Here is a 26,125-nt window from a genome sequence, read left to right on the forward strand (position 1 = left end):
AGAGAGAGAGAGAGAGAGAGAGAGAGAGAGAGAGAGAGAGAGAGAGAGATGCTCCATTCATCACTGATCCACTGCAGGACCGTTTCAGGGGCGGGTGTGAATTATGGGCCCCTCGCTGTCACCGTGCCTGCTCTGCGCTGGACATTTCACCTCGCCACAGTAAATCCAAACCGGGGATTACGTTCTGCTGAGTAGTGATTTCAAAGCAAGTGCAGAAATTTTCTCCTCCTCCTCCTCCCGACAGAAGACTTCGTCCTGCAGGATCTGGGATTGCACAGGGGTCTGGAACAACATTCGCTGGATAACAAGACAACCTGAGAAGTCGCTTTTTACGGGGAACTGACTCTTTCTCTCCAGGGAGGGGTGTGAGAACAGTTGTGTCTGGTTCACTGACTGGGCGTAATTTGGACGCGCTCGGTTCAAATATTAATAATAAAAAAAACGGGGATGCTTCGGCGACGCGCCGCTGGAATCACAGAGAGAAGAGACAGGTGAGGTGCGGCTCAGGAACGCTCTTCCCTCCACAGAGAAGCTGCTGTAGAGCCGTCAGCCTTTTTCCTCCTCAGAGGCACCAGAGAGGGCGGGTTGGCACCTGCTTCAGCCTCTCATACCTGGCCATCTGCTGCGGTGAGTGAGCCAAACGGAGGGATTGGGGTTGTGTGGAGAAGGATCTAGGAGGGGGGTGATGGGGGGGGGGGGGGGGGGCTGACCAGGTATGTGCGCAGTTTTCCATTATGTGCCAAGACGATGCTGCATCTTTTTGAATCCTCTAATCAGTGACTATTCAGCACTGTCTGGACCTTCTGGGCTGGAGCTGGTCTTTGTGTCTGCTTTAAGTTAGATGTTTTTATCACTCCATCATTGCTCCTGCACGTGTTGCTCCTGGATCTTATTGCAAAACTGGATGGCATGGAGGATCAGTGTTATTTATTTATATGGATCGCAGTTCTTATGTGTCTTGGGTCGGAATGAATGAGATTTATTGGTTCTCTTTGTGATTTGATGATGTCGTATAAAAATGTGTTTACGTGTTGGTTTACGATCCTTAATAGAAGAAGAGGTCAAGTGTGATGGTTGGAAAACCCTAAAGTCAATTGATCATGTCATCGCATGTATATTTACATTACACATAATCACGCACACTTACAGCCTACGTAGCCTTCTCTACCTGGGCCCAGTATCAAATGCATTGTTTACAACTCCATTTTCATACTAAAAGCCATCAAGTCCTACAAAAAAGCCATAACATCTCCCAGCTGCTGGCGTCTATGTTTGTGTCACTGTGTGGGTTGAAAGGCAAAAAGAAACATCTGGAAAGGGCAAAATAAAAGGGAAAAAAATTTGGGGGGGGAAACGTGGGAGGAGGATGAGATTTGGGGAGACAGAAACACTGCTAGACAGATTGAGGGTATAAAGGATAAAGTGTGGCAGAAAGCAATCTGGCATGGCTGTGTGGGGATCAGCAGAAAGTGTAAAAAAAACAAGAAAGAAAAAGAAATAGTGCAGAAATGGCTGAGTGAACCAGCATTGAGGGAGAGGGGTTGCAGGCGGTAGTCTGAGCGCCTGTGAATGGTTTCCCTGTTGCCCACACAGACAGCCACACAGCAGCCGTGTGAGCAGGTGCTGAGCCCACAACACAGCAACCACAGGGAACAACAGGTGCAGCCTCTGTTTCCCTCGACCTCACTTTGAAAGTGAAGATAACACCCAAACGTACAGTTGAACTAAATCTATCAAAGCCCCCACACAGACAGAAAAAAATCTGAATCTTTTTCATTAATTAGAAGCTAAAGCAGAGAAACGCGCAGGTAAAACAATCCAAGAGTTTTTAGGAGTTTCACTGAGCTGTATTAATCACACGGGACCCTGTTCTGTTCCAAATAGGTCGTTTCAGGCTCTGGATAGAACCATAGTGTACTTTGCCCTTAAAAATGTGCAAATAAACAGTAGATTAGAGTGTCAGAGTAAAGACAGACTGAGATATTGAATGCACAGAAACAAGCTGAAGATGCTGGAGGATAAACGTTTCACTGATCTTACAGATGTCTGGAAATTTATCGCCTTCTTTTGCCCTTGATGCACCAAAACATTTAGTTCTCTGCAAAGATTGACACCTTTTAAGCCTGACTTGATGTAATATGTAGAATTTGCAAAATAACATAGAGATCATGTTTTTATAGTGTTGTTTTAATTCAAACACAACATATTCAGGATGATAAATCCTGTGTTTTTCACATTGTGGCTTGTTTGTCTGGTGATAAGGTTTGTCTGGATGCTTTTGAAATAAAACCGACACATCAGAGGAGTGTTGAGGTGCAAGGACCTCCAGGGCAATGAAAATTGGGAGGATTTAAGGCTTCTGGAGGGTGACCTGTTCCAGCAGGGTCTTTGATAAAGAACCTTGGGGAGTCACTTTGCAGGATTAGGGAGGCCAGAGGGTCACACGTCCTGCAGCCAAACTTCCTTTTGATTGGGCGAATCCAATTCATGAGTTATTGTAAAGCACAAACCTTTTTTGTGTGTGTGTGCTGCAGCTGGAGCCTTTTAGGAGCCTGTTTCCAACAGTTCCCTCCAGATAAAAGATAGAAAAGCAGATTAAAGTGAAGCTTTTCAGATCCAGGAGTGAATTATTCAACGCAAGACGGATGATGTTCAGATGGATGAAGTGGACGCTCCGTGTGGATTTAGTTAGCTGCCTCAGACACACAAACTCTACAATAAAACCTTGCAGTTATTTTCAATACCAACACCTCTCCAGCTCTTTAAAGTGGCCGTATATCTTTGGTTTTATGACACCCTGCCCTCTCTGATTCCTCCTGGAGACACACCGTTTTTTCACCCGTGTGTGATCCCAGCACACGCTCTAATGTGCTAACATGTGTGCTCGTTTCACAGCGTGCTTTGTCCATTGCATCATCTCAACAACACCTCTGAGACTCCCCCTGTCCAGGGGTCAGGCCGATTATTGCCTGATCTGTGAGCATGCTGTGCTCGTGCATCTTTTGTGTGCATGCACACACGTGTTGCATTGTGTGTGGAGATCATTAAAAGTTTGCCTTGCGTGCAGCTGCTCCTCCTTTTTAACTAACTGCTAATTGGATCGCAGGAGATTTTTCAGCTTTTTTAAATTTGCCGTCTGATCTAATACAGTATGTGTTTTCTCATTTGAATAATAATATTCTTTTTTTAAATGGAAAAAGTGACTTCCCAGTTTGTGTTCTCACTAAAGCACACACACACACACACACACACACACACACACACACACACACACACACACACACACACACACACACACACACACACACACACACACACACACACACACACACACACACATTCACACAAACAAGATAACCTTTTCTTAAATGCCACTGCTAAGGCGCTTGACTTTTTACTTCTTTGCACAAACTGAGTGGGGCTATGTGTGCCTCGGCCTATATCTGCTCTAATTTAGCTGCTTTTGTTGTTCAACAAATTCCACAAGCACCTGTGCTAAACGCATCCTTCAGTTATGGCAGCTTAGCCGGAGGGATTTGGAAGATCCGAGTTCTTTGTGTCTGAGATTTTTGCGCTGATTTCATATCCAGATGGAGGTTTACTGTGACTCATGTGTGTCTCGCCTCTCGTTTCTTCCTTGCGCCCGTCCCTCTCACACAACAAACACACCTTTATTCTTTTAATTGCAGCTTTTCATCTGGGGCCTCAGTCACAACTGAGAGGAGCAAAGCAAAGCGTAGCCAAAACACAATTATACCTACGAGGAGGAGAGAAAGCTCCCAGCGGAGCTGTCGTCTCCATGCATGTGTGTATGTGTGTGCATGCATCATGTGCACGGACATGCATGTCAGTTTTCAAGCAAGTTCTTCGGCATTTTCTTTGCTGCTGCATGTAGACCACCTATTGTGAGCTGTGATCCTTTTAGCAGGCTTCGGAGTTATATTTACCTGGAGTGGTGATCACAGAGCTCAAAGAACAAGACAACATGAGTTACCTTTCACCCTTCATCTATAGGAAGATAAAAGAATCCACTAGCAGGGTAGGAGATATTTGGTAATGGATGCCATGTCGAATCATGAGTGCAGCCTATTTAGCATGCTGACGTGCAAGAATAGAGGGTATGTAGATGTTCGATCAGTGAAACAATAAAGGCAGAAAAAACATGCATGTAATAGAGCTGCAGCTTCAATTACAGTTGATCTTGTACAAAACAAAACGAGCAGCAGACAATTCATCTGTAAGCTGAATTTGAGCTGAACATGCTCCCCGTGGGGACGGTTATTATGGTCTTCCAGTGCAAAGAGAGCAGCAAAATAAGAGTATCGACTGCACAAAAGCTGGCCAGATTCATATGTCACTGTTGTGTAATTAGACTGCATCTTTATTGCTGTTACACACCCAAGTGTGTGTGTGTGTGTGTGTGTGTGTGTGTGTGTGTGTGTGTGTGTGTGTGTGTGTGTGTGTGTGTGTGTGTGTGTGTATACTGATAGTGTGTCTGAGCGTGTGCACTGCATACTCATGTGCTTGCCTTCAGCTCTGAGCTGTGCAGTGAATGTATATGTGCTTACTGCAGTCAAACTCTGGTTAGCAACGTTTGCCCTTGCTGCAGCTTTGTACAGCAGCACAGATGCTGATGTGTGTGTGTGTGCATGCATGTATCTGTTTGTGTGTGTGTGTGATGTCTGAGTTTAGTGTTTTGTGAATTGTTGTCTCAGTCAGTGCACCAGCAGAAGTGAATGCATTACCTGCATTGTTGCCCAAACCAGGAATATTTTTGATTGCTGTTATTGGGTGGTTTATCCCACTGCATGCACATATCCACTGAGCTGAAAACTCGCTGCATTCACAGATTCGCGCGCGCGTGTGTGTGTGTGTGTGTGTGTGTGTGTGTGTGTGTGTGTGTGTGTGCGCATCACTGGCAGCAATTTGGCTTTAGGCAGAAGGTCTGATTGAGGAAGAAGTCTGAGGAGAGCTGGAGCTCTCTTTGGCAAAACTCCAGCTCTGTCCATCCTCTTTTAATTACCTATGGCACCCTCCTGGGGAATATCTCTCTTCTAGTATCTTCTCCTCTCTCCTTACCTTCATCTGTCTTCTTCCACTTTTCATCTTCTTCTCCCATCATTCTTTTACTTCAACCAAATTGGTTTCTGTTCTTTTGTTTTTCATTTGTGAGCATAACCTTACAGCAAAACATCTGTGTCAAAGGTGTATGCAGAAGTAACCTTTGCATTAGCATACAAACGACCCTTTAGACTGAATAGTATTTTAGATATTTAACTGCAGACGACAGACCCCCTTAACTCTGATTAAAGTAGTTCTGACGAGACAGGCGGCCACTTGAGGGAACATCGCCTCCGCCTCAATAAGATAAAGACTTGACACAGTAATTCCACCTCTCTTTGTATTAATGTAGACTCAAACAGGCTGCAAATCTTCATAAATATCCATGTGTTATTATTTCTTCTTCGCTCTAACCTCATTGTCTTGACACCATGTCGTTCTCAGATATTTGCTTTTGCTCCCATTCCATCAGAGCGTGTTCCAACTGTTGCTCTGACAATATTGCTGCAGATCATTTGTCTGAACATTTACCAGCTTAAATTCATCAATTATTATGTTAGCATCGAGCCAGCTGACAAGGAAAGATAATAAAATGAAATAATCTTTAATAAACATCTATATTGTAGAGGGCTGCTCAATGTTCTGCCTGAAGCAGGAAGGGTGAAAAGCACTCTTTTAAGAAGTTTTAGCTATCAGCCACCTCTACTTAAATTAATATGAAAAAATTGATTAATATACAAAAAAATGATGCTTTGTTTCATAACAGATTGTTATTTTTATTCTTTAGCCAGCAACAAAACATGCATTAGTCCTAACCCTCTCCAGGTTTTATATTCATTTGTTCAGTTGGTTAGCAAAGGAGGGGTCAGGGCCTCACTGTGGGTCATGAGACAATAGTTTGAGGTCCTGAGATGACCTCCAGAAACCAAATGTAGCTGAAAAATAGTAGCTAATACATTAACTTCTCTATGGAAAAGCTAAAAACTAAATAGATAAGAGTGGTACATCTAAAGTAGCCTAGAAATTTAAGCAAACCGTAGCAGCAGTAGCAAAAGATTTAGCTCTGCATGTCGGTCTAGCCACGCTCCGTTGTCTCAGCAGGTTTACCAGTGGTCGGAACAGTTTTAGGATGAACATGTTTGTTGTTCAATGCTCTGATTGGTCCTAGTGCTGTCCACTTGCATGTGGAGACAGTTTGGAAGAGATTCTGCCCCACTGTCTATGGATCGGGGCCAGACTCTCTATTTACATGTACCGGTACGGCTACATCTCAAGTAGAAGCTACTTATACTTTAATTATGTTTGCATTTATTGTTAACCATGTTGGCGTGGTTCTGACTGCATCATTTCATGTTGTTGGTCTTTACCTTTGTTATTTTGTGAATCAGAAGCCAGAACTTTAACATGTTTTACGGTTTAAACATTTCAATTTTCCACTTTTCCAATTTATTTTCAAACCAGTTGTAAAACATGAAGTGATACGATAAAATGCAAGCTTTAACATCGCTGTCATGATGTGTAGGGTGGAGATGGTGAAGGGTGGAGATGGCAGACCATGTGTGGTGGAGAGTTCCAGGAGGCAGGAATGCAGGCACGGATAAAGTAAAAATAGGTTTAATGACAGGATACGGCAGGAACAATGAGAACAACACGACAAACAACAATGATCTGACAAAGACTGGCACAAGGAGGGAGGTATAAATACACAGGGAAATCAGGAACACATGGGCAGGTTAACAAGGGGCAGGTAAGAACAATAAGGGCTAATCAGGGCAGGAGAGGAACACAGTCAGGAAGGCAGGGGCAGGTCGTGGCAATCGCTTGTTTGTTAATGCAGGATCAGGGAAATATGTGGTAATACATGAGTGAATCCCACGTTTATGGAAAGCTTTTATGGGCTAGATTGAATTTGATGTTGGATGTAGAGTTCCCCAGTCCACCAGAAGCAGTAATGGTTTGGTATAAATGAAACAGGTTGATCCTTTAAAGAGGTTCTTCACTGAATAAACATTTTTTACTTATTATTTTTGAAAATGATTGGTCAGTTTGAGTTTAACGTGCAAGCTGAACATGAAAACAAGTCTCCTACACGTATCTCCTGCATTAGCTTCTGATAGACAACAGAAGGTGAAACGCTGGGATTTGAAAAGCCTGACAGATGTACGTCGCAATGTCACTTCACGTTCATGGACTCACCCATCTTGACTCACGAAGGGGATGGCTATTGTTGGTTCATCTTCTGGGAAACAACAGACAATGTCTCAGCTGGTAGAAGCTAACCATTAGCCTTAGCAACTCCACCACACAGTAGAACTCCTTCAGGCTTGTGTTACCTGTGGAGATAAACACATCCATGTGGCAGAGCAGAGTCAGTGGTAGAGTCATGTTGCTGTTAGCCAACCGAGAAGTCCAAATATCTGTCATCTAAAGCTACTTTCTCCGTGCTGAAACTGGCGACCTACAGACCACTGCAAACACATAAAAAATACGATCCACTGTCTATGGATCGGGGCCAGACTCTCTATTTACATGTACCGGTACGGCTACATCTCAAGTAGAAGCTACTTATACTTTAATTATGTTTGCATTTATTGTTAACCATGTTGGTGTGGTTCTGACTGCATCATTTCATGTTTAGCTCAACATCGGGGACATCATCTTGTATTATCCCTGATGTTGCAGATGGATGTTTTTAGAGTTTGAACTTTCCTTGTCAAGTTCCTTCTGAACACCACCTTCACTCCCAACCGTCGTGAGTCTTGTAATGAATTTGCTGGGTGAAGTTGTGAAGTGTCAAGGTGACCCACTTCTCCCAGTTTAGTCTGTGTCTGTGTTTCTACCCTCGGGCCATCTTGCTTTATTCCAGGCTTTAACCTGCATACTGTCCCAACGGACCAAATGGGAACAAAGTCTAATGGATTTCACTGAAACTGAAGGCGTCCTCAGTACTGATACTTCTGACATGAGGACTCAGGTTTACCGTTTGCAGTTTAATTAAGATTTATTTTGCTGACATGTATCAGTTTTGACTCAGAAATCTTATTAAATTAATCACACAAATGCATGCAATGAGTAGATTTTTGTGTTTTAGTGAAAAGATTTAACTATTGATCCACATGTACTAGATATTTTGCCAGCGAGTGGATAATTATGGAGACAAAATGCTCCCAGCCTTCCCATCCCCCTCCACTGCAGAAAAAAGCCCCCCCCCCCCCCCACCTTCTGACTTACAGAATGTTTATATTCATGAATCCTCATAAAGAATCATCATCTGTCTAGGTTAAAACTCACAGCGGTGTGTTCATATGCTTATGTATGCGCTCATGCATGCATGTATGGACCCACCCAGCTCGCGTTTTACATCTGCTGCAATAGAACATCTCTGCCGAGCTTGGCTATTGGTTGCTAGGGTAACAAAGGCACCGAGTGGAGTGGCTGCAGCATCCAAGCAGAAAAGAAAGGAAGAAAGATTCCGCCTGTGGACCTGATAACAGCCAGTCCGACATCAGAAAACACAGTTCAGATGCGGTGGTTAGGAAAATGTCAGCGCTAAGAGGAGTTGGGTCCATGTTTACTTTGCTTTCTTGCATGTTCACACATCAGCAGATTAATTGTTGGTTGTGCAGAGTGCAGCAGAGGTTCATCCCTGCACTTATTTGGTTGGATTTTGTTTGTGGTGTTGTATCAATGCTCAGGCCTTCTGCATTCATGTCTCAGCTCCTCAGTATGGATGTGGGGTGATGTTTTTTTCTTTTTTCTTCCCTGTCTCTGTTTAGTTGGATGAGAGTTTATATTGATCCCGCTCAGCAGCTACAGGAGTAGAGATGCCTTGAGCATCTTCAAGATACACTTAAGGCAGTATCCAGGTATAAGAGAGCTAAACGTTAAACAGATATTCATTAGGTAGAAAACCTTTATGTAATTTATTGGTGGTTGCTTTAAAAACATATGTACTCCCAGCATGCATTTCACCCCTTATCATCCCTGCCAGATCAGCTGTAGCTGCAGAAATGGAGCACAGCTGAGGAAAAGGACACACATTGGTGCCAGGTGAAAGCAGGTGTGTTTTCTCCTCTGGATGACCCGCTGATTGGCCAATGATGTGGATGTTAGCAGGTGATTTGTTAATTGGTCGCCTGACGAGGATAGATTAGGCCGTGCGGCTGTCGAGATCATTACACACATCCCATGATAACAGTGTTGGTGTCACGGTATTAAATCCTATCACGCCAACATGATCTGACACCGACAGCACGGCAGCCCCTCCCCTCCCCACTGGCTCGTCTCTCCTCTCTTGATGTTCTGATACTCATTCTGTCATCGGTCTGGTTTTTATAGCTTGATGAGCTTGAAGTCTGTAGCAACTGCCATCTCTGCTTCTGTCGTTCACACAATGCCTGTCTTTTATCTGTCATCCGTCTTTTGGCTGAGCATGGAAAACTCAGAGCCCTTGATAACCTGACACCAGATCGCTGCACAACACCTTTTTATTTTTAAGTTGGAACCAAAACAGCGCTTCAGCCACAGCTCCGGACAGCAGCAGAGTTTTAAAATGTTGGCCTTAACCCAGATTTGATGGTTTATCTTATGGATCAATAAGCTTAATCAATACACGCTCTAATGAGGAGGATATCGACCCAAGGAGTTTTCTGTGTTGCACATGCAGTTTGCAAGAGTGTTTCTGTGTGAGACAGCTAAGAACAAGTTTTTCTGAGTTCAAACTCATTTGTTACCAGAACAAAAGCTTTTTTTTTTAGTAAAAAAAAAAAATCTCTGATTCTCTCCTTTTTGTGTTTCAGTGTTGGAATTTAAACATTTGGGTGAATATTTACACATAGTTCATGTATTTTACTCTTACTACCACTTTAGATATTATCTTCTTTATTCTAACACCTTGTAGATGCACTGTGAGAATAAAGCAGTTTGATTAATTTAAACAATAAATCAATCAAGTGCATTTATAGAGCGCTTTAAACCACGAGGGAAGGTGACCAAAGTGCTTTACGTAAAAAATAAAGACAAAAATACGTAAATATAAAACAAGATAGCAATAAGAAACGTAGCGACGAACTTTAAGGCCCAAAGCTAAAAGGATGAGGCTACAGAATTTCAAATTAAAGTTGTGGAACACTGGAAAACTATTTCTGTAATCTTATTTCTGATTACAATCAGTCACTCATCAGTTTTTCATGCAACCTGAACATGGAAATAGTCTCCTACACAATCTCCTGCACTAGTGTCTGATAGAAACTAGACAGTGAAATGCTGGGATTTGAAAATCCTGACAGATCTACGTCACACTGTCACTTAACACTCATTAACTCACCCATCTTGACTCACGACGGGGAAGGTTGCTGTTAGTTTAGCATCCGGGAAACAGCAGAGAACGTCTCGACTAGTAGAAGCTCACCCTTGGCATTAGCAACTCCACCACACAACAGAACTCCTCCAGGCTTGAGTTATTTGTGGAGATAAAACATCAATGTTGCAAAGGATATGGAGTCAGTGGTAAAGCTGCATTACTGTTAGCCAATCAGAGGCGAAATGTCCAAATATCAGGAAATAAGACTCCAAAACTTCTGATGTTTCTCACTTCTACTTTCTGAAACAGGTGCACCGGAGCTTTTTTTCCCCAGCTTACAACTTGCAAGGCATTCATTCCTACTCGAGACCATGTAAATGTATTGTTCAAGCAAGTGAATACATTGGTATGGTATGGAGTGAACTACGCCTTTAAGAAAAAAAAGCACACCACCTTTTCAGAACTCATTTGATGACAAGGCCTGTTTGAAAATGTTAAACTTACCGAGTAAAAAATGTTATTGATAAAAAGTCAGAAAAGGTGGTTTTTTGTTGACTTTTAAATTGTGGCTAGTCTGCAGTAAGAGGCAGATCTGTGAGAAGTTTATTCCAGAGCATAGGAGCAGGCCCGCCGGGGTGTCAAACTCCAGTCCTCGAGGGCTGGCATCTTTTCGTGGTTTCCCTGTTCCAACAAAGTTGAATCACCTGTGCAGCAGCTCATTAAGCTCTCCAGAAGCCTGTTAATTGCCTGCTGATTGAAATCAGGTGTGTTGAAACAGGTAAAGCACTAAAACTTGTGGGATGGCGGCCCTTGAGAACCAGAGTTTGACGCCTGTGGAGGGGCTGCCACCGAGAATGAGTGAGACCACCAGCGCCTGTACCTGAACCGAGGGCTAGGGAGTTCCAGAAAAGCTTGGTTAAAATAAATCATTATTGACTTAATATGCATTTCAACCTGCTGCAGCAAAAATAAGTACTATGTAAATAAACTAGAGCTAAAACCTGGAACTAATTTACATTTACATGGAAGAGAGAAGATTTAAATTTGATCCAAAGCAGACAGGAGTCACTGACTTGTGCTATTTATGGTCTCCGCTTTGAATAAACAAAGCTCCAAACAGAACAGTCAAAATCTAAATGCATGCACAGTTTTTTTGTGTTTATTTTTCAAAGGAATAATGTTCATAATTTGGTTAAATTGAGCAGATTTGAACACCTTTTTAATATTTATTTTGTAAGAATTACAGTAAAAGACTGCTGTCAGCCTAACATTGTATGCTTTTGGGCTTTTGTTTGTTTTGTTCATAGAAAATGTCCCAGATTTGCAGTTATTGGGTTCTGTTTGCACCTTTTCCAGTGGAACTTTGATGTTGCTTTCTTCATTTATCTGTTTTCTTCTCAAAGAAATGCTTAAAATGACCTTTTTATGGTGAACGTGGACTTGTTTCACTGTATTTAAACAACAAAATTAAATTTTCAAACTTCTCTAAATAAGCTACAGTCTAATCATGTCACTTTAAAGCTAAATAGGTAATCATGCCAATTAATATAGATTGCTTTTCATATTGCACAACAACACAGTTTCCATTTGCTATAACCCACTGATTAAAACCAGGTTGGTTAAAGCAGGACACTAACTAAAGCATGCTGTGGAGGTTCTGCAAACAAGCTAGCTTTTAAACACGGTCACAGAATACTTGCCCCTCCCCTCGGGTGTCTTCACTGTTTCCACATCCTGCCTGAAAGGAAACCTGCGTTTCCAGAGGAAATGAAAGAGCGCTACTTCTTCTTCGGTTGTAAGGCAGACTAGACGTCAATCCGGCGTATTGCTGCCACAGCAACCTACTGTTCACACACCGACGATCACACCCTCGCGTACACACCAACCCGATGCAAGAAAGCCATCAGTGTGCCCACACACCGCCCATTCTTCGCCCTCAACAATGATCGCAAGCTAAAAACCTCTACCCCCACAGAACCCAAAAACCCAAATAGTGCCCTCCTCTCGACTGAGTAATCGGGACACTCCAGCAAAACATGCGTCACTGTTTCCTTCACCCCACAACGGCTCAAACCCTCAGGGTGCTTCCCCACTCGCAAGAGACACCCCCCCCCCCCCCCCAAAAGACAGCTATGGCCCAACCTCAGCCTCGTCAACACCACAGAGTCTCTCCTCCTGCTAGGATGGCCAACTCCAGAAACCTCCACCCGACGCTGCAGATCATAACAAGTCCTGCCATTAACCCCAACATCCCACGAGGCCTGCCACAGGTCAAACACCATCTGACTCACCGCCGAGCGACACTCACACGTTCCCAACCCCACCTCTATATCCACCCCACACCTCGACAGCGCTCCCTTAGCCAAAGCATTGGCCCTCTCATTACCCTCCACCCCCACGTGAGCAGGTACCCACACAAAACAAATGTCACAACCCAAACCAACTACCACGTGCAACATCAACCTGATCCTAATCAGTAAGTCAGGCCTAGACCTGGAGAATCCCCCCACCAACGCCTCAAGAGCAGCAGCAGAGTCAGCAAATCACAGATCTCGTCGGCCGATGTTTTGCCACCCACTGCAAAGCCCACAATATCGCAACCAACTCTGCCGCAAATACAGAACAATAGTCCGTTATGCGATGACCTAAACCAAATCCTAAGAGAGGGACACCCAACTCCACTGCCACTCTACCACTCTCGGGATCCTTGGAGCCATCAGTAAAGGGGTGCAAAAACGAACCCCACTCCACTCTCATAAAATTCATACAAGCTCCCGCCCCCTGCCACCCAGTGGTCGAGTCATAAAAGAAAGGTCCACTCTAGGGACCGGCAGTAGTCTGGGTGAATCCTCAGGCCACATCAAATGGGAGCGAACCGACCAGTCAAGGAAGCCCCTCCCCACTGCCAGAGTCCTCAGCTGTTCAGGAAAACCGCCCCTAGACACCCGCTTCCCCCTTTCAAACTCCCAGTGACTGACCAACAGCTCCGAACACGGGCTATCCGCACCCATACCCTTAACCTTCATCAGATAGCGTAGCCCCAGGTTAATGCAACAGAACTCCAATGGCGTTTCACCCACCTCTATGAGGAGAGCATCCACAGGGGTAGACCGAAACACCCTTCTACACACCCGCAAGGCAGCAGCCTGCAACACATCAAGCAGCTTCAGAGTAGTAGGCGCTGCAGATCCGTACATTAGACAGTCATAGTCCAAGGACGATCTAATCATGCCCCTATAAACCTGCAGCAAAGTGTCCCTGGAAGCCCCCCAATCAGTACCAGCCAGACAACGCAAGATATTCAGAACACGACCACACCTGGCTACCAAAAAACACACATGCTTCCCCATGTGAAATTGTCATCCAACCACAGGCCAAGTACCTATAGCATAACACCCGCTCCAGCATGTGCCCGCCTAACTTCAAACCCTCACACAGCACAGACCTCTTAAAACCAAAAACCATAAATTTGGTCTTGGGCGAGGACAGCAGAAAACCCCATCTCCGAGCCCAGGCCACCACCCTATCCAACCCCTCCAGGACCTTGTGAAAAACAAAATGAAGGTTCCGGACACGCTTCCAGAAAGCACCATCATCGGCAAATAGAGACCTACCAAAACCACCACCCAAGGAGATGAACATCCCATTAACCAAGACATTGAGCAGGACAGGGCTGATGACACTGCCTTGCGGCACCCCATTGTCCACCTCAACCGACTCCGAAAGAGTGGAACCCACCCTCACCTGAATCTTCCTACCCCTTAAAAAACCTCCTATCCAGCGCAACATCCTTCCTCGTACCCCCGCTACGTAAAGGGACATCAGGAGCCCATCCACCCACAACATATCATACGCCTTAATGTCTAAAAACACCGCCAACACCGCCTCCATGTCCGCCAATGCCCTCCGAACATCCAAATCCAGCGGGGCAATGGCATCCATCGTGGACCTCCCCTGACGAAACCCGCTCTGACTCAGGGCAAAAAAACAGACTTCTCCAAGAAATACAGCAGTCGTGTGGAGACCATATGTTCCATCACTTTACACACCACAGATGTCAGTGCAATAGGCCTATAAGGATCTGGGGCCCCAGGGGGCTTCCCCGGTTTAAGGAACGGCACAATCACCGAATGTCGCCATTCTGCGGGTAACCGTCCAAACCCCCAAACCGTATTATACAAGGACAAGACCTCTTCGAGGAAGAGACCTCCCGCATGTTGCAACAGTGGATAGCCCAGACAATTCCCTCCCTGGACTAGTGTCTTGTCCAAAACGGATCGCAGGTCGAAGCTCATCCATCAAAAAAAAAAAAAAGATTCAAGTCTGTCTGGCCGTCCACATCCCCCCACAGATCACCCATAAAATCACTCAGCAATCCCTGTCTAAGAGCAAGGTCTTCTTCTAGGATATTTGCCGAACTACGAACCCTCTGGAAATGCGCAACCAGCACATCAGCCTTCTCCTTATCCCCCACCACCGACCCCCCCCCCCCACACACACACACACACACACACACATCTCGCACCGAAAGTCCACATTGTACCCCTTCCCCAGACATCCTGCGGACCATGCCCCACAAGGATCGCACAGATGTATGAGGCCCCAGACCGCTATAGAAATCTCGCCAACCAGCCCTCTTCACGTCCTTCACAGCCCTCCGACCCACCGCCCTCAACCTCTTAAACCTAATTGCGTTACCCTCCACTGGATGTTTCCTAAGCAGCCTGCAAGCCCTATTCCTATCCCAAATGGCCAGATTACATGCCTCTGACCACCACGGGACCATAGACCGACCAACAGGTGCACATTTCCTCGGAATATAGACCTCCACCACAGACTGCACGCAACCAGAGACAGCAGCATACCAGCCATCAATGTCATCTCCCCCTCTCAGCTGACAGACAGCATCCTCCAATTCCCAGCTAAACGAGGGCCAACAAGCACATTTATAATTAAGCCCAAGGGCCATCGAGCCAGAGCCCTCCACCACACCCCTTTCAAAGATGCTCAGCACAGGACAGTGATCACTCCCCATAGCCAGCTGGCTCAATACCTCCCACCCACATGCCAATGTGGCCAAGTTAGCCGAAGCTAACATCAAGTCCAAGTCTGACGAGCAACATCCTTCAAGTATGGCTGCCATCATTTAATACTACCAACCCAGACTCATCCAACATATCCTCCAACACCCTGCCATTCCCACCAGTACGACAAGCCACCCACAGCTCACTATGAGCATTAAAGTCCCCCACCCAGATAACCGATGAAGAACTTCCGGATATCAGACCCCTAAGAGCCTGGCCATCTAATGCCCCACCAGGGTTGTAGAAATTCACCACCTGCACCACCTTACGATCAGTCCACACCTCAACAACCACTCACTCAAGAACCGTGTTCACCAATTTCCGGCGATAATGCAGCCCCTCCCTGAGAAAAGTGGTGCAACCCCCGCCCGACCGACCCACCCTATCCCACCTTTCACACACATAACCATACAGCCTGAAATCAAAGGAAGGTTTCAGCCACGTCTCCTGGACACAAATCACATCCAGTTTCTCATTCATGTCCTCCAAGGCCTTCTTAAACTCCTGCCTATTGGCTACTAGGCTCCTAGCATTCCACTGCAGGATACGAAATACCATAAAAGATTAGCCCTCCGCTCAACCCCCACCCTCATCTAGATCCATCCCCATTTCATTTTCCACAACTAAACCAAGACCCCTCCTACCCCCCAGACCCTGCGTACAGGAGGCTTCCCAAACCTCCCTGGGATCCATACCAGCAAATCCCAGTTGGAGTTCAGCTGCTACAGTCACCTAGCCACGTCCGACTTACTGTTCACCTGTATCTTCACCCTCCACATCGCCTCAACCAAAAAGGCCAGAAACCGCTTCTTATCTCCCACAATCACAGCCTTCCCCGTCTCAGCGATCCTCCCCCCAGCTGACTGAGCCCCGCATCGTGGACTAGGGGCTGTATGAACTAGTCAACTTCACTGCTCTGTAGTGACTTTTTATGCCTTTCAGCGACTAGTCGCTGTCACGTGATAATGAGCGACAAGATGCAGTCCTCAGAAAAGACAGCAGGTGACGAGCCGCTGCGCATCGGGAGGCAACGCGCTGTGCCAGAGCGTTGGTACTGACGCCCGCCGTAAAACGGACATTTAACCAAATTGTGACGTTTACCCTCTTGCAATTTAACCTTCCCCTCACCCCCATCCTAATCTTAATCAGTGTGCACATGCAAAGCTCTGATCACTGACGCGCTCCAGACATCTGCGTCCTGAGCACGGCCACAGTAACATCAAATTAGTTGTCGCCACCTCAAAAACAAATTTAACACGCGATCGTTCATGTCGACTCATTTCCTTTGATGTTTTCTGTCTTTTATTTGTGCCTGATGCGTTTCGCTGTTGTGGAGTGGGGCACATCACCTATTTTGTCCTCCAATAACTTCACCTCACTGATACGGTCGGCGAGTAGCGTGCACTCCGCTGTTTTAGCGGTCGGTAGATCAATTAGAACTGTAGTTCAAAGGTAACTCATGAGGTGAATATATATGAACCCAGGTAGCCGTTTTTCTTTAGGATTGAGAGGAGATGCAGGAAGATAATAAACAGACAGGACAGAAAAATAGTCAAATAAAAATAAGTTAGTTTTTGTACCTGGTGGTTGCAACAAACAGACACCACTGAAGGTAATCAGAAGTGAGGAACAGAAAATGAAATAATTATTTTCATGTTTAGAGCAGCAGCAACTCTGAGAGGCTGCAGGCGCACTGCGCATGGGGAGGGGGGAGAGAACTGAAGTGGAGCAGTATAGATGCAGAAACTACCGCTGTTAAAAGAGATGTGTTTAACTTTGAAAATGTGGGCTCAATTTTAATTGTCAAAAATTCCAGCGACCCCCACCCCCCACCCCCACCCCCCCGCTTCAGGTGTATGACGTCATCAGCGACTAGTCAAAGTCGACTCGATTTTCATTACTTGACAGTCGACTTTAAAAAAAAATTTAAGTCGTGCGGGCCCTATCGTGGACCAGCTCCTACAACCTCCTCACCACCACCCCGCTCATCCGACGCACCGCTTCAGCGTAGGACACCCGATTCTCAGACCGATAAGATTCCACTACTACAGCTTGTCGATAGAACACACAGCCCCTGAAAGCAGCCTGATGCCCCCCGCCACAATTCACGCAGCACAGTTCCTCCCCACACTGACGACCCTCATGATCGCCCTCACACCTCCGGCATCTCCTGGCCTCTACACACACATTAGCCACATGCCAGAATTTCTCACACCGAAAACAACGCAAAGGAGGCTTCTCAAAAGATCAAACAGAATAGCTCAAATAGACCAGCATAACACAGTCAGGCAATGCCGTGTCACCAAAAGACGACAACAAAGGGGTGGACCCCCGAGCATTAAAGCCCAACCTTCGCACCACCGTCACCATACCCCCTTTCAACCCGCTCAGCAGCTCAGCCTCCGAAATGTCGTTAAGAACGTTACAAACCACCCCCTGAACCCCAAAGCCACTTCGTGAACTGACACAACAACCTCCACGTCCAAAAACCGTTTGAGCTTAAGCGACCTATCACGCTGAGCCTCCATGCGACAAATCACAGACAAAACCCCACCCGGCATAACAGCAGCATCCACCACATGCCCAATCCCCTCCTTTATCACCTTCGATAACCAAAGAGGACTGGTGGAAGAAAATCCTCCCCCGTCCGAAGCCCTCAAGCGAAATACCAAACTCAACGCACCAACTCCACCCGTCTGACAAAGCTTAACCAAATCATCCCCCACCACAACATCTGGTGACAAATCCCCACGGTCCCTCTTAGCACTTCCTCTACTCTCCACCTGTGGAGCGGCCCACCACCCGTCTTCCGACCCATGCCCTCCGAAACGTTTCAACAGGAGCAGTATCGGAGCACCGAGGTACTGGACCTGTACAGGCCGTCGGTCGACACTCCAAACACCCCTCCTGAACAAACTAAGCCACCGACCATGCGTCTAAGTGCGCCGTTCCGTACAGCATGTCACAAGCAGCCTTCGAACAAGAGCTCCCTCCCATGAAAGAGCACTAAACACCAGTCGCCGTTTTCTAGGTCCAAGCATCTTTTGTTAACTGTGTTTTCGAATAGTGTTTTTCTTTTTTGGACTCTAAAGTTGAAGTGGTAGCAGCCATCCATACAACTGGTCGACTCTTGATTCGAGACACTGTGATGACTCCTTTGCTCTATTGCGCCATCAAGTGGGCGATTCAAGTAAAAGTATAAATATTGAAAATGAAAAAATAAATGCTTGTGATGGCAATGTACTCTTAATATTGTCTTGAACTGTCCTTTTAAAATAGGGTCTGGTCCAAACAGAAAGGAAACTAACAGCACACAGGGTTTCCACAGCACGATGTGGGGTTCAGCAGTGTTTGGCTGCCCCTTTTATTTCGAATTCGGCGCAAACCTGTGAGCCAGTTCCTAAATCATGGCACGGACTGCCAACAAGGCCTCGAACTTCACTGCTTATGTAATCAACACAATCCTCGGTACGCGCTTCACAAAAAATCTTCCTTGTTACCCGACACACACTTCCAAGCGTCAACACATCGGACACATGTCTTATTGACAGCATTGTCGGGTAAAAACGGCTTTTCTCTGATATTGTTGAGCAGAGAACCTCTCACGCCAGCGGTGTTCTGTTGCTAAATACACAAGTGCGTAATGAATGGAGGACCCAGAGAAATGCGGCAGTTTGGCGAGAAAAACACTGGTCTCGCCAATGGTTGCCTTTGGTCTGAGCTAGAGCTGGGTGATATGGCTTAAAACCAATATCACGATATTTTGAGGATTTCACCTCGATAAAGATAAATGGACGATAACTACAGGTATGCGCAGAAACAAAGTTGTCCATTAGATGGGGCTGTCACGTGTATAAAAATGTGACTCAACGTGGTACATCTTCCTAAAGGGACATGAACGTTGCCAACCTACACACATCTTTTCATTTTTTTACTATCAAATTAATCGACATGGGGAAAAAATATCTCGATAAGAGTCAGAAACTTTGATAACGATACATTTTCAATTTATTGCCCAGTCCCAGTCCAAGCTAAGTTACCTGGTAGAGATTTTTAGACAAATGCGAGAGGACCACTTTATTATCATTGTTTTTTTACCCCCACCGTATATTTCTAGCTATACTATGTTAGAACATTGTTAAGTGTCATGTAAAAATGTTTTAAGCACATTTGTATCCCAGATGTGCTGTTGCAGCTTTAAGTTAATTCCAATAGAATTTTTGAACTTAAGTGAACAGCATTGAGTCATTCAGACTTTTGCTGAATTTACAGAGCAAAACAAAATTATTGTTGTGTTAAAAGTAAATGTATATTACTCTTTAGGTGCATTGGAACCAGTATGCTTAACTTCAGTGTTTCTATGTTTCCTTTCTTACTGTGTTCCACCGAAAAACTAGACCAATAGAAATATACAGGGAGTAAAAATACCTCTTTCTTATAATTGGTTACAATGTTTTTCCAATGTAAATGAAATAAATAAAACAAAATGTGCTGTACTTGTCTACAACAATAAGAACAGAGACTAACACAGTATTTCATTATTTATCAAGCCATTAAAACTGTGTCTGGTTGTGACTGGTTAATGTGGCGCGGCTTGTCCGTGTGGCAGCTAATCTCATTGGAATGTTCGCTTCATTTACTTCCTGTCATCATTTCATCGGGTCCACGTGTGATGGGAGAATTTCAGTGGAGGTTTTAAGCATCAGTTTCTGGATTCTGCTCATGACAACAGCCATAATGAACAAGGCCGGCCCCTGAAACTGGACTGGATCCATTTGAGCCCAAGTAGTCCCAGTGGACAGTCAGATGAAAGGAGCCTTCCCCTTTCCCCCTCACCGCCTCCCCTTCAGGGGCTCCTCCAATACCTCTAAAGAGAAGAAGGCTTATGTCAAACTAGCAATCTCTGGGCTACAATTTGGTTTGAAGTGCCCCCTGAGTATCATCTCCAGCTTTCATCACCTCTCTGATATCTACAAACAGCCTGTCAGTCTGGATCTGATGCGTTAGCAACACGCGTGACTCTGCTTACTATTAGCCCGATGCATCTGGGGGCTTCAAATAGCACTCATCACCTTAGCAACAAACACGTCTACCTGGCACACTATTACTGAAAACACGTGTGTGTGTGTGTGTGTGTGCGTGCGTGCGTGCGTGTGTGTGTGTGTGTGTGTGTGTGTGTGTGTGTGTGTGTGTGTGTGTGTGTGTGCGTGTGTGTGTGTGTGTGTGTATTAAGTCTGGAGACAGGCTTGATGAGGGGTAGAGAAAAGGATGCAGGGAGGAGGTGGATACTGCAGGTAGATAGATTGATGATGAAAAGGAAGTACATGAAAGGTGAAGAGTGAAGACTATTCAGTCTGATTTCCTCTCGATTAATTTGTGTTCAATTGAATTTCACAATTTTCCAAGATTTTAACTGTTCTGTTTGAAGCCTGAGATTAAAAATCTGTGCTCCACCCTCCATGCTTTGCTCATTTAGATTTTTCTCTCCCTCTCTTTCTCTTGTCTTAGCATTCGAGGTATTTTCACACCAAAGACGACTCCTTTTACTACAAAAAGATGCATTGTTCACGCTCAGAAATCTTGAGTGAGGAAAGAAAAGCTTCCACGGTCAAGCATGTTTGATAGTGTGTCTCTCAGTTAAATCCAGCAATAACTCCAATGTGACAGAATTATTCCACTATCTCAGTTTAATAGCTGTGAGGAATTCTGATCTATACAAAAACATTTTGCTTTGTCAGATTGACTTTTAAGTCAGTTTGTTCATTATGCCAAGTGATTTCAATCATTGCTGGTCTGATTGTCATGTTTTTAATCACAAACACCTGCTCTGAGGGGGAAACACAATTCCTTTTCCTTGCAGGGTTAGGTTTTTGATTGCTGGAGTAAAAAAGAAACTATAAAATGCAATATAAACATTTATGTTTCTCCTAGGATGTATCTTAATGGCGTTGCAGATCCCGTGAATATCCTCTGTGCTGGCCTCAGGCTCAGATATCCTCGTTCGATTCTTTGGAACGTGACTAAATCCTTCTGAGTCTGCCTCTGGTCCAAAGTCAAGTCTGATCAAATAGAAACAGTGATTCTCAGCCCCTTGGTAGACGAGTGTTTGGATTTCGTTTGCAACAAAGCAGAAAAACTCACTGCAGATCATCAAACTCATATGTTAAAAAGGTGGATGCATGGCTGGTGGGAAGTTAAACATCAGAGCTGAAATACCTGACTGAGGATGTGAGAAATTGTATCAGCTGGATGGGACACACTGGAAATGTCATCCATCCATTTTCGTCCACTCATCCGGAGTTGGGCCGTGGGGGCAGCAGCCTAAGCAGAGAGGCCCAGACTTACCTCTCCCAAGCTACTTGGGCCATCTCCTCTGGGGGAATCCCAAAGCATTCCCTGGCCAGCTGAGAGACACAGTCCCTTTAGCGTGTCCTGGGTCTTCCTTTTGGTCTTCCCCTGGTTGGACATGCCTGGAAAATCTCACCAGGGAAGCATCCAAACTAGACGCCCGAGCGCACCTCAACTGGCTCCTCTCGATGTGGAGGAGCAACAGATCTACTCTGAGCCCCTCCCAGATAACCAAGCTTCTCGTCTTATCTCTAGAAAACTAAGTTCAGCCGCTTGGATCTGTGGTCTCATTCTTTTGGCCTCTGCCCAAAGCTTGTGACCATAGGTGAGGGTAGGAACGTAGATCAACCAGTAAATCGAGAGCTTTGCCTTCCGGCTCAGCTCTCTTGTCCTTGACCCGAAGAAGGCATTCTACCATTTCCCAACCTACACAGGAAATGACTGTGACTAAATGTACACATCTGAATATTAAAATACTTTATTTATGTCTAAGTTGTGCTCCCTAAGTTGAGAGATTTGTTAATAAAGTTCATTTGAGCTCTCTGGCATTTGCAATGAGCCCTCTGATTGCTGCATACATGCACACACGATGCAGAATATGACGTTTTTTATCTGGACGCCTCTTTGCAAATGTCACATCTGCAGAACTACAGTAACTCTGCTTTTATGAGAGAGAATAGCTCTTAAATGTAAATCAGTGGTTTTATAACACTTCACAAAACAAACCTCTTCTTTGTCTCATCGTTTTATGCAACGTTTATAAAGAGCTGAATTTAGTGACACTAAGGAATGTTTGTTTTAGTAGCTGTAGGTAGTGATGCATATACATTTCCTCATTCTTCCCCATTCTAAATTTCAATTTAGCTGCAGCACATTCTCCTATTTACTGAGTTGCTGCTGTTTCATTGACCAAACAACGCACCTACAAAAAACCATGAATTGCACATGATTTGGAGGCTCTAGGTCACAAACATCAGTGTAGAGAAACTTGGCCTGCCTTGTGTGTCTTCATAGTACTGCAAGAGTCCTCTTGTTTGACGAGAAGAGACATTTTTGACACCAAGTTTCTGAAAGCAGACAACAGAAACACACTGAGCTGCTTTTGCCGAATCCAAGACAGCAGAAGCACAAACCTGTTGGGTCAGTTTCATTCGCTCTGATAAATCTCTAAAAAATGTCGATAGAAATATGCGCACACTCTCTCGCATGTAAGTAGCTGCACTGTGAAACCATTTCTATTTTCTCTCTCTTTGTTAACAGTGCATGTGTGCTGCTGCCATGACAACCGTGGCTCCTCCCCTTGCATTTCTTCTCCTGCTGCTTCAGCTGGCTGATGGCTCATTCCCAGAGGAGCCTGGTCCTCTCAGCTACGTCCCTGTAGAGGGTACGTGTCCTTCGCCTCTGTGTGTGTGTGTGTGTGTGTGTGTGTGTGTGTGTGTGTGTGTGTGTGTGTAACAGCACAGGTGTATGTGCAGAATTCATAAATGGCTCTGTAGTGGATGTGGAAATTGGAGGTCAAGGGTCAGAGCCTTGGTGAGGAGCTGCATTGGAGCTACCGAGGTGCACAGATAAGAGATGAAACTGTATATAGCTTCAGATTTTTAGAAATGCAATAAAGCCTGACAGATTATTTGGATTGGGAGAGGAGACATTATGGGGATGGATCTCTGTCCTTCTTCTCTATTCAAACCCAGTGTGACATTTACTCAGTTTCTCTCCTGATGGTGAGGACTCCACTTCAAAAAACTTTCTCTCATTCTGAGTTCTGCCCTCCACTTAATGTATAGTTTAATTCAGATACATGGAAGACATGAAAGATGCCTTTTTTATTCCAAATAAAATAGTAATTTCACAGTTTTAGTCATTATGGAGCTACATGAACCAGCAACAGCAAGACAGAATTAGAGTGTTTTGGTGTGCTTCCTCTGACTTACAATCAGCCTCAGCCTGTTATCAATGTTTGCCTTAACAAAGGCATCAGGAATGATTGAAGACACTATTAAAGTGAAGGTTAGAGAAGGCATTTTACTGCCTGGCCTCAGTACTTCTGGTAAATATAGGAGGAAAAGTGCTTGTTCTGTCCTCAGCTGTCAGAGAGTCCTTGAGCCAGGAACACACCTTATTTTCTTTTCTTTTTCCTAAACATGAAAATCACTTCTTTTCTGTGGGATCATGGCTCCAGTGGTCAGGAGGTACCCGGTGTTCTTGGGCCGGGCTCATCGCTCAGCTCAGAAACAGGAGCTGTACATCCAGACCGTCCTCCAAGTCAACCGCACTCTTTACATCGGAGCCAGGTAACCAACAGCAACCGCCTCCACTGACACACTCGCATTAAGATGTGTTGGCTTTCCATCTGCTGTCACTCTTCAAGGGACTTTTTCAAATTTTCCTAGTGATGATTTATTCAGTGCTGCTTTTAAATGTCAAGTGTGTGTGTGTGTGTGTGTGTGTGTGTGTGTGTGTGTGTGTGTGTGTGTGTGTGTGTGTGTGTGTGTGTGTGTGTGTGCGTGCGTGTGTGTGTGCGTGCGTGTGCGTGTGCGTGTGTGTGTGTGTGTGTGTGTGTGTGTGTTCATTCACATTCACCTTTAACACTGGAGATTGTAGCATCCAGCAATGCTCAGTTTAGGTACAGCCTGACCTTTTACCATCTATTCAACATCTGGTCAGAAAGGAGACACAACATTGCATGTGTTCCCTTTAAACGAGTCTGCCTTCACACCAGTTGGGATTCACAGACGCTGCTGGTCTTAAAGATAAACAATAACTTTCTCTCCCAAGTTTTCATCCGTCTGCCTCCAGAAGACTCCAACTCCAGCTCGAATTCATTGCTAAATTCAAGAATCATTTACTAAATCAATATGAACTCCTTCTATGACTTATAATCTAGATAATCATTAAATAAACGTTTGTTTATTACTACTGATGATATTTAGTCTTAGTTTAGTTTATTTCAAACAAAGAAAACATACATCTTTTTTTTTATTCCACAAACAGAAAAAAATACATATCATCATCCCTTCTTCTCTGTTTGAAAAGGAGTAGGCTGAAGTGGAAACTTATATGTCCCTAACCCTTTATACAAGTAATTTTTACTTGTTTACAAAACACAAAACCTACATTAAAACAAACAAATATTTATAGTACAATTAAACGCTTCATTAATCTGTGCTTACTGAACGGATGTTATGTTTGTCTACTAGACTGCAATGTGTTCACCATGTTTTGACGACAAGGTCCTCACACCTGCTCATCAACAATAACAAGTATGGTTAAGTTAAATCCATTACACATAGCTAACCTTTTACCCAGATCAGAGCCTCCGTATCAAAGAAGGTGTTTCTGAGTGTCTTGGTAACATCTCTCAAACCAGCCTCTGATTGGCTATCCAAATCATAACATCAATTCCTTAAAACTAAATTGCTTTGAGTAATTTGTCAGTTCTAGAGAAAGCTTTAGACCGGCCATCTTTAGCCAAATCTCTTCAACCATCAAAGATTTTGACATCGTCAAAATCTTTTTGCACCTACAAAGCTGAGACAGCAAAACCAGTTCCTGCAGAAACAAGCTGATATAGTTAAACTCCTTAAGAGTTATTCCTGAGACGCAAGCTGATTCCAACCTGTGCTGCCTGTTGGCAACTCTGAACTGGAGAAGTCGGTGCTTGAGGTCAATCTAACGGACCTGGGTGCCCCGAGGTCATCCAACCTCTCTGACCTCTGGATCCGTGACGAGGGTCATCAAAAGGGTGAGGTAGAACAAAGAGAGATTGCGTCTGAATGTGCTTCTTACTTCTTACGATAACAACTTCATAGCTTAAGCAATCCAAATTATTTTTCATCCGGAGACACCGCTCTCCGAAATTCGGGAGTTCTGACCAACATCTCATTGACACATAGCCTACATCACCTTTAGCTTCATCCATTCACAGTAAATGCTTAGTTCACTTGTCGTGTTATATTTGTAATAAAATAATTTCTTACTATTATAAACCTGACTCTTTTCTGAATCAAAACAAAGTGTGTATAATTACTTAATAAAGCAAAAATCCTAGAATGTTCTGATTAAGCCCTATAATCTTCTGATATTTACAATAAAGATCAAGCAAGGTAATATTGTATATTTATACAGAATATCAAGTAAATAATACACATTAGCCTCCGCTACAAGATAAACAGAAAAAAAGCACATGGTTAAAACTGTTCCTCCATTTGAAAATTATAACATTTCTTACTATTCATCAACACATTTTAATCATTAACCAACACACACACACACACACACACACACACACACACACACACACACACACACACACACACACACACACACA

The 26,125-nt window shown here is 44.5% G+C and overlaps 1 protein-coding gene across 1 annotated transcript in view; it reads left to right on the forward strand.

Moving 5' to 3' along the window:
- The first annotated feature begins 488 nt into the window (after positions 1 to 488).
- Positions 489 to 26,125, forward strand: part of LOC107384130 (semaphorin-6B) — a 46,921-nt gene continuing 21,284 nt past the window's right edge. The window contains exons 1-3 of the mRNA XM_015957204.3: positions 489 to 627; positions 23,056 to 23,179; positions 23,978 to 24,089. Of these exons, the coding sequence (XP_015812690.1) occupies positions 23,059 to 23,179; positions 23,978 to 24,089 (233 nt within the window). The 5' untranslated portion in view covers positions 489 to 627; positions 23,056 to 23,058. The remainder of the gene's footprint in view (positions 628 to 23,055; positions 23,180 to 23,977; positions 24,090 to 26,125) is intronic.

This window comes from Nothobranchius furzeri, chromosome 11 (assembly GCF_043380555.1).
Source record: "Nothobranchius furzeri strain GRZ-AD chromosome 11, NfurGRZ-RIMD1, whole genome shotgun sequence".
NCBI classification, from domain to species: domain Eukaryota; kingdom Metazoa; phylum Chordata; class Actinopteri; order Cyprinodontiformes; family Nothobranchiidae; genus Nothobranchius; species Nothobranchius furzeri.